The 9,673-nt window shown below is 42.7% G+C and overlaps 1 protein-coding gene across 11 annotated transcripts in view; it reads right to left on the reverse strand.

Annotated features, from left to right (window-relative positions):
• Positions 1-9,673, reverse strand: part of Znf385b (zinc finger protein 385B) — a 385,123-nt gene that overhangs the window by 84,684 nt on the left and 290,766 nt on the right. For all 11 annotated transcript variants that reach the window (XM_029474268.1, XM_021151791.2, XM_029474269.1 and 8 more), the window contains one exon: positions 7,460-7,602. In XM_029474268.1, coding sequence (XP_029330128.1) covers positions 7,460-7,602 — 143 coding nt within the window. The remainder of the gene's footprint in view (positions 1-7,459; positions 7,603-9,673) is intronic.

Genomic DNA, 9,673 nt, shown 5'->3' on the forward strand with positions numbered 1-9,673 from the left:
CAGTCCAAGTTTTGAGGCTCCTGAGTGAGGCAAAGGATACAAGTAAAAATGGCATGTTGTGGTCTGAGGGGCAGAAAAACAACTACGTGTGTTGTCACGGTGAAGTTGTGTCTTTTCCCCAGTGATCATGTCTATTTTTTTCCCCTGGGTCAAATTTTGTGGGAATGCAATATTTTCTAGACATATGTACCTGTGGCAAAATACTTGTACAAAAAAACTTTGTTAGCTCCTCATCACATTTTAAAAGTTTTCTGTTTTTAAGATTTTTTTTTCTAATTAAATGTATATATCTATGTGTGGATATGTGCACATGAGTGTAGGTGCCTGGCCGGGGGCCAGAAGAGGGCAGTGGAGTCCCTGAACCTGGAGTGACAGGTTTGCGAGCCTCCTGATGTTAGTGTTGAGAAATGAACTCAGATTCTCTGCAAGAGCAGCACACACACTCTAGCCATCCCTCCCGGTCTGCTAGAAACGTGTGTGTGTGTGTGTGTGTGTGTGTGTGTGTGTGTGTGTGTGTGTGTGTGATCATCTCAGAAGTGCTACTGATGAATGTGCTAGGTTTAGCACATTCAGAGTGGGCAATGATTTCTACCTCTCTCAAGTGATTCTGAGTAACTGTAGAAGACTTCATCTCAGTGTATCTTAGTATCACACACCTCAATGCCTGTGTGGTTCAGGCTTTTAATCCCAGCACTCCTGGGGTGGGAGTGGGAGGCAGAGCCAGGAGGATCTCTATGAGTTCAAGGCCAGCTTGGTCTATGGACAGAGTTCCAGAACAACCAAAGCTACACAAAACCTATGTGTGTGTGTGTGCGCATGTGCACATGTGTGCAAAATGTGTGTGATTTATGATATATATGAGATATATGACATATATATGAGATATATGATATCATATGACATAAGTGATAAATGATATCTATGTGATATACATCACATACTTCAGAACATATAGAAGAGGAAGACTCTTTAATGTAGTTTAAAGTTATGATCAAAAATAAAATTTCAACCACATTTTTTAATTAGGCAAACATGAGGCATAAGTGTAGCTAGACATACTCGCATCTATGAAATATTAAATATATAACTTTTTAATGCTAGCAAGCACTGTTAGAGTATAAAAATAAGACCCAAAGAGCAAAGATTCAATTTAGGTTATATCAGCTGAAGCATTCCACTATACCAGAACAAAATAGAACTATGTACAAAAAAAGAAATGTAGAAATAAGGAGTTTATTCAATAGATGGAAGTATTATAAGCAGGTCCCAGGTGATGTCAGGGTGTCTTTCAATGGCATCACCTGAGTAACAAGCTCACAGTAAGAGCAAAGTGAATAGGATTTTAATTTCTGATTTCTGTTTCTCAGCACCAGCTGATAAATGCATTATTTCTCTTCTAAGAAAGAGAAGTCTGAGTGCTTGTTGATATTTCCAGGCTATGAATGATTCAGGCTGCCAGGGGATCTGGGATGATAAGGTGACTTGCTAATCACACTGGTGACCTCATAGCTTCTCAGGCATGACTCAACGATCACACTGTGGCTTGCGACAATAGACTCTGAAATCATCTTTATTCTGTTCCACACATTTGATCATGTCTTGGGGAAAAATAATTTCAAAGTAAGTGGTGTGATCAGATCCCGCCGCCCCCCTAAAAACCAAGGGTCTTGAGCTTCTTGCAATAAGACGACAGTTGTGCTTGCGGTTTCCTGGAAAAGGAGCAGAAACATAGCAGGACCTGAGAAGAATTTCATATAAACAGGCTCATAAAGCACCTGTCAGTCCACAGAGACACTGAGGGATGACTGTGGTCCCCAGGCAGCTCGACTACAGTTAGAGCTCTGGAGAGGCAGGCTAACACATCTGTTCCTATATGCAGAATGCTGCTTCTTCGAGAAGGCTTTATCTACTAATACACATGATGAAGGAACCTGGGGACATGTCTATTCTGAGCTCACAGCCAAATACCACAGACTTCATGGTTTGACAACAAGGCTTCATGCTTTCATGCTCCTGGAGGTTGAAAGTCTCAGATTAGGTCAGGTTACATTTAGGAAGATATGTGAATATGCACATATACATGTGCATGTAGTAAGCATTAGTGAAAAAGGAGGCCATGGGTTTGAAGGAGAGCAGACAGGGTAGGTGTGAGGGTTTGGAAGAAGTTAAGAGAAGGAAAAAATATATATATTTATAATCCCCCACAATAAAAATTTTAATAAACTGGGAAGAGGTTAAAAATGGACTGGAGGCAGGCTGGTGAGATGATTCAATCTGCGAGCGCGAGCAAGAAAACTGAAGTCAGTGGATGGGCCCATGCAGGAGACTTGATAAAAAGAAAGCTGCTTCTGAGAGACAAACACGGATGCCAGGGCAGTGGCAGAATGAGCACCAGTGTGTAGCCAGGCAGAAAAGCCTACTGGGTTTTAGCTATGAAGGTCAAAACCTTAAAAAGAATTGATGTTTGTGTTTTCACGGTCTTCTCTTTATAAATGAACAAGCCAGCCCTCTGTGCAGCCTGACCACTGAGGCTGGAAGCTGATCTTGCAAGTCTGTGGCCATCAGGAAGCCAAACCATCAGCCTCCTTCCCGACGGCCAGTTAGTTTCCTTACTCGGCTCTTCTCAGTTTTCCTGGATGGGGTCTTACGCTATTTGGTTATTTTTTTTAAGAAAAGATGTATTTACTATTTTAATATGTATGAGCATTTACCTACATGTATGCATATGTGCCATATGTGTGTCTGGTGCCCTCAGAGACCACAGTAGTGAGTGCTCTTAACCACTAAATCATTTATCTTTCCACTCCCCTGCTTATTCATCATATATAGCATAGAACGATTCTCTCAGTTGTGGAGTGTGAGGCAAGCCAACCTCTAAATGAATGCTGGAAAGCGTAGATTCTGCAGTGTGTGAATTCTGCATTCAGGGACCTGTTTTGTTTTAGAGCAGTGGTTCTCAGCCTGTGGGTCTGGACTCTTTTGGGGGTCAAACGACCCTTTCACAGGGGTCTCATATCAGATATTTACACTAGGATCCATAGCAGTAGTAAAATTACAGTTAGGAAGTAGCAATGCAAACAATTTTATGTTTGAGGGTCACAACATGAAAAACTGTATTAAAGGGTTGCAGCATTAGGAAGGCTGAGAGCCTCTGTTTTTTAGACTATGACAGAATTGATTCATTTTTAACTTTTATTCAGCATGCAGTAATCTTCTCTATTATAAACAAAAGAGAAAACTTTAAATGTTCGTTGTTTGTTTATAGAGGCACAGTATTACTATGTAGCAAGCCCTGGGTGGCCTGGAGTTCACTATATAGATCAGGCTGGCTTTGGTCTCACAGAGATCTGACTGCCTTTGTATCCATAGTGCTGGGATTAAAAATGTGCACCACTGTGCCTGACTATGACTTTCGATAGAAATTACCTTATGTTTATTTACATGCGTGTACATACACATGTGTGTGAAGTCACTAGAGCAAGCATTATAGACAGTTGCCACCAACTCATGTGGGTTCTGGGAATTGAACTTGGGTCCTCTGCAGGAGCAGCAACTGCTCTTAACCACAAAGCTATTGTTCCAGGCTCCAAATATACTTATTTAAAACTAACTTGAAGGGATCAAAGCTTAGAATTTTCAAAACATTTATCCGTGGTCATGGTATAGCAATAGAATTGGTTCTTTTCAGATAAGAGTTGATTAAGTTTTTAATCACTTGCAGAACTTATTAATAACAGCATTGGTTTGAAGAAAGCTAACGTATAATACACCGTGTTTCCTCAAAGAAAGAGTAGGTAGTAACTCTTTAAACTTGCCAACAAGCTACGACAGCTGTTGGACAAACACATTCAGCTTTGGCAGAACTGGTTATAGAAGTTTGCGTTTCATATTGAAAAAGTCATTTCCTCTTTTACTTAAAGATTCAGCAGGAAATTTTCTAGCATGTGTCCAGCGAAGACAGAGAAAGATTTCTGATTGGGCTTTGTTCCCAGTGAATGAGGTGGGCGGTGACACGGGCCTAAAGAGCCAAGGGCCTGAGGAGCCAGAACATGAGTTTCAAAGTTAGAAAATTGTTAATTCCAGTCCCAGCCCCTCCTCTTCACAATAAGGGTGAAAACCACTGACTCGGCAATGTTTTGAGGCTTGATTACCTGAAGGGGTAGAAAATATCACAAATACATGATAATTGTGTATAATTATTAGTAGCAGTATAGAAACATTTCCCTAGGAAAGTGGCCAAAGATGTTCTTAAAATCTCCTAGAAATTTTCCTAAGTGAGTTTGGTGCTGGGATGGAAAAAGACAATTGGAAAAAGGACAGTCCAGCTATTGGATGGATCACAGGGCCCCCAATGAAGGAGCTAGAGAAAGTACCCAAGGAGCTAAAGGAATCTGCAACCCTGTAGGTGCAACAACATTATGAACTAACCAGTACCCTGGAGCTCTTGACTCTAGCTGCATATGTATCAAAAGATGGCCTAGTCGGCCATCACTGTAAAGAGAGGCCCATTGGACATGCAAACTTTATATGCCCCAGTACAGGGGAACGCCAGGGCCAAAAAGTGGGAGTGGGTGGGTAGGGGAGTGGGTGGGAGGGTATGGGGGACTTTTGGGACAGCATTGGAAATGTAAATGAGGAAAATACCTAATAAAAAGTATTAAAAAAAAGAATACCAATGAAGCTTTAAGCTCAGGCTCTAAGATCAACAATTGATAAGTGGGACCTCTTGAAACTGAAAAGCTTCTGTAAGGCAAAGGACACTGTCAATAGGACAAAAATGGCAGCTTAAAGATATTTACTAACTCTACATTTGATAGAGGGCTAATATCCAAAATATATAAAGAATTCAAGAAGTTAGACTCCAAAAAATCCCCACAAATAACCTAGTTTAAAAATGGGATACAGAGCTAAACAGAGAATGCTCAACAGAGGAATTTTGAATGACCAAGAATCACTTAAAGAAATGTCCAGCATCCTTAGTTTTCAAGGAAATGCAAATCAAAAAGACTGGGAGATTCCACCTTACACTAATCAGAATGGTTAAGATAAAAACAAACAAACAAACAAACAAACAAAAATAACCTCAAGTGACAGCAGATGCTGGCGAGGATATGGAAAAAGAGGAACACTCCCCCATTGCTGTGGGATTGCAAGCTTGTACAACCACTCTGGAAATCAGTTTGGCGTTTCCTCAGAAATCTGGAAATAGTTCTACATGAAGACACAAGTATCCAATTCCATTTGTACCCAAAAGATGCTCCACTATTTCACAAGAACACATGTTCCACTACGTTCATAGCAGCTTTATTAGTAATAACCAGAAACTAAGAAGCAACTCAGATGTCCCTCAACCAAAGGATGGACACACAAAATGTGGGTCATTTACACAATGGATTACTATTCAGCTATTTAAAACAAGGACATCGTGAATTTCTGAGGCAAATGGATGGAACTAGAAAATATTACCCTGAGGGATGTAACACAGACCACAAAGGACAGGAGTCTAGCATGGCTGCCCTCTGAGAGGCTCTACCAGCAGCTGACTGAGACAGATGCAGATACAGCCAAGCATTGAACAGGGAGCCCTATGGAAGAGTTAGGGAAAGGATTGAAGGAGCTGAAGGGGATGGCAACCCCCACAGGAAGACCAACAGTGTCAACTAACCTGGACACCTGGGAGCTCTCTCTTTCGAATGTAAGACATTTCGAAAGTTGACAATAGTGACCCACAGAACATTGCTGAATATCTGAACTTGCAAAACCCAGCTGCATTCAGGTATCTGTTAGATGTGCAGCTTTGAGAAGGAGCTGGGAGGACGGATGCCAGCTTTGACAGCGCATTCCTGGTAAGGGAATAGAATGTGACCCGGGGGCAGGGAAATTAAGCTTTCAGTTTGCCAGAAGTGCCAAGGTTTTGTTTGAAGCAGAACATGTTTGTAATAAATTCCTGTGGGCAAATTTAACAAAAAAAAATTGTGTTACTTGTGCTAATAGTCATGTGTGAGACTTGCATTAAAAAGTAAAAACAGAGGCTCACACCCTTCAGTGTGCTTCATCACTCAGGGTGCTCACCAACACCAGCTCCCTTGTGCTGCCATGCACAGACACAAGGAGAGCAAAAGACAGATGCCCCAACAGGGTCCCGAGTACAGCATCATGTCTAGAATGACTGCAGAGTCAGCAGCAGGCTGGATTCAAGCTCGCTAAGATGCCTCGATACCTTGGTACATTGTAAGTCTCACCCTCTCATTTCTCATGGATTCACCTGGCCAAGACAGGCTGGATTTATCTTACTTGCGTGCTTCTATAGACTAGAAACTATGCTTCATGCCTAAAAACAAAAACCAAATCAACCCACAAAAAAAAGAGCCCATTGGCCTTGGCCAGAAAATAAACTCAAAGAAACCACAAACATTCAACCATGGCCAAGTCAAAGGCGGAGCCTTCACCAAGCTGTCTGACACTTTACCATTCAGCACTAGGCCTCCAACAGAAGGCTTGACAACAGATTTTATTTACAGCCCATGAGGAAAAAACCCTCTTGCTGTTTTCATTTCTGCGGAAGATAAGTTTGCAAAGGGGGGACATTTGGCAGTGCTTCCTGAGCACACTGTCTGCTGCTGGTGATAACACGATTATTTGTTGTGATCATGGCAGCATCTACAATGGCCTTGTTCACAGACACCGTCCTGTTCCACTGAGTGGATTTATCTCTGGTGTGGATGTGATGCACGCACGGTGTCTCCTCAGTGTTCAACCTTTCTCCTGGCAGAAGTTTCCGACTTGCCCAGAATCCTGCGGTTCAAAGATGTCAGCTCTACTTGGCTCGCCTATGAAATGTCTTTCATTCAACTGAAAGGAAGTCGTCTGACAGATGCAAATACGCTTGTCAGGGTGGGCTAGTATTCATTATGTTTGTATAATGGGGAATAGCTACACAATGTACAGATAACTGAAATGTAGATATAAAATTAGTACCTTTCTTTTTGGTCAGAGTTAGAGTCAATAGCTCACAAGAGCCCCTTGCCCCAAATATAAACTCTGTTTATATGAAAGTCATACTTTATTTAAAACATCTCCCAAATAAAAAGGCACCCCCAGAGAGATGAATCGCACAGTTGTTGCTTTTTATTTATACTAGAAATTGGAAAAGTCAGTGTGGCTCAATGTCTCTAAATGTGTTCCTGAGCGCCTCAGGAATGAGAGGTTCGAAGCCGCTGTAGAGCTTATTAAACAAGACAATGTACCAGGCAACTGTCATCTGTGGGGACAGGAGTGAAGTCTACACACAGCTCGCTTGGTCTAAGTTCCCTGAGTGAGGCATTTCACACAGAATAGTTGAATGGTAGAGCCTAAACCCCACCCTTTGGAAACAGACTCCACCCATGGTCTACCTTGGAAGGCAGTGAAAGAAAAGAGATTCCGGAGATACAAGTAAAATACGAATGCATTTACTCACTGTGTTAAAGTTTGGAAAGAGCCCCACGGCAGAGCTACTGTCCACTGGAAAAGACATGAACGGTTTGATATCCAGCGAAGGCTGCATCATCAGGGTGGGTGTGCGCACGAGGGCAGGAAGGGTAGTGGTGTGGCATGCGCTGCCTGCCAAGAACAAAAGAGAACAAATTCAATCTCTCACATCCATTGCCCTCTCACGCTCCCAGTGCCAGCACAAGGCTGCTGAGCTGTGACCTGCAAACACAAGAGTCACAGAAGCAAGCACCCGGCAAATACAGCCAAAAGGATCTCTTCATGGACTGAGACACATGCAGAATACCTCCCTGTGCATATGCCAAGGGTTCCTCAGGGTCAGGTAATACAATGTCCCCAGGTTCCACCAGCAGGTCTGGCTCAATGGGGATGCCTTGGCATCCAACCCTCCTGGCACCTTTGAGAACCCACAGAACCATAAACTGCTGGAGGATAAAGGAAGGGCCTCTCACGATTGTCTTTGCTATTGGGAATAAATGGCCAGCAGTAGGTTTTATGCAAATCAGAGATAATTCTCAGGGTTTCTATGAGGAAGGAAACTTGGACTTTGGCAGTTCCTGACTACAGTTATGACTCAATCTGTCGTCTTATAAAAGGACCACAAAGTTGTTCTTACTCTAGGAGAAACAGAAAGTCGAGATAAGGGATGGCTAGAGAACACAAGATGGCAGGGTATGGTTTGGCTGCAGATGGGGAGTTGGGGACAGGAACTTCACGTGTCTTCATTTTTACACCTTGTGTTCTTTGGGGACCTGTCCCCTGAATGGTTACATTAGTGGTTCTCTCCTTTGGTGGCTGGTTTAATGCAGGCCTTGGTGGTTCCAAATGATGGTGACATTCTTCTTGATCATTACCAGTCATGAGGTATAGATACATTTGCCGGCCTGGTTGGCTCTCTGGGAGACAGGCTCTGGCACGCTTTGTGGGTGTGTGAGTTTGTACTTCTGTAGATGTGTATGCTCATGTGAACTCATGCATGTAGAGACCAGAGGTCAGCATCAAATGTCATTGCTCCAGCACCCACCGCTTTGTTTTCTGAGTCAGCGTGTTTCACTGGGGCTTTGCGGGGCTGGTTATGCTTGGGAACCACCAGTAGTGGAGGATCCTGCAGCCTCTGCCTCCCCTGAGCTGAGAGTACAAGAGTGGTCCCCCAGAGAATGCTATCATGGCTACTTTTCATGTGGGTGCTGCGGATCAAGTTCAAGTCCTTACCAGTGCATGGCATGCACCTTATCAAGCTACCTACATAGTCCCATGTATGTATGTATGCATGCATATATGTGTGTGTGTGTGTGTGTGTGTGTGTGTGTGTGTGTGTGTGTGTGTGTGTGTATTAATCTAGCTTTTGGCACATTCACAGAGTGGTAAATGGGCCTCATCTTCACATTCAGAACATTTTCATGACTTAAACTCTACATGGAACAGCAGCCCCTTTCCCATTTCATCCAACATCTCTAGCTCCTGACAACCAATAATCAGTTTTGTTTATGTACAGAATGATCTGTCCAGAACACGCCCCTTAAATAGAACCAGACAACATGGCTTTTGTGACTGCCTTCACTTGTTGGAGATGAAGGCTTTCATCAGAGTAGCGTGCCTTTTCAAGGCTCGGTGATACGGCAGAACATCACTGGGAACGGCCCTACATTTTGCATGTTCATTTATCAGGTCGTGGGCACCTGGATCAGTGGCACTTTGCGGGTACTCTTAAGAGGGTGAGACTTTCCCCCACCAGCAGCCCAGGAGGGCTCAGGTCCCCTGGCACAAGGATTTCAGTGCCTAGAATCCCTCACTTGCTTCAAGGAGAAATGAGTAATGTCAGAAAATGCCCTAACTATTAAATCTATTAAATGCCAGTGATGTAGGCATGCCAGGTCAAACCAGAATGGCCTTTAAGTATCCAACTTCTTAGAGTGTCCCCAAATCACTAAAGCTCCAGCCTCAATCATACCTGGCTCTTGTCATGAATTTCCAAACCAAAAAAACAAACAAACAAACAAACAAACAACAACAACAAAACAAAACAAACTGTTGGCATGCTACTAGTCAGCTGTGGATAGTGTTGGCAATCTTGTTGATTATGTGTGTGTGTGTGTGTATATATATATATATATATATATATATATATATACACACACACACATATATGTATATATACACACATATACATACATACACACAC

The sequence above is a fragment of the Mus caroli genome, chromosome 2, assembly GCF_900094665.2.
Source record: "Mus caroli chromosome 2, CAROLI_EIJ_v1.1, whole genome shotgun sequence".
NCBI classification, from domain to species: Eukaryota; Metazoa; Chordata; class Mammalia; order Rodentia; family Muridae; genus Mus; species Mus caroli.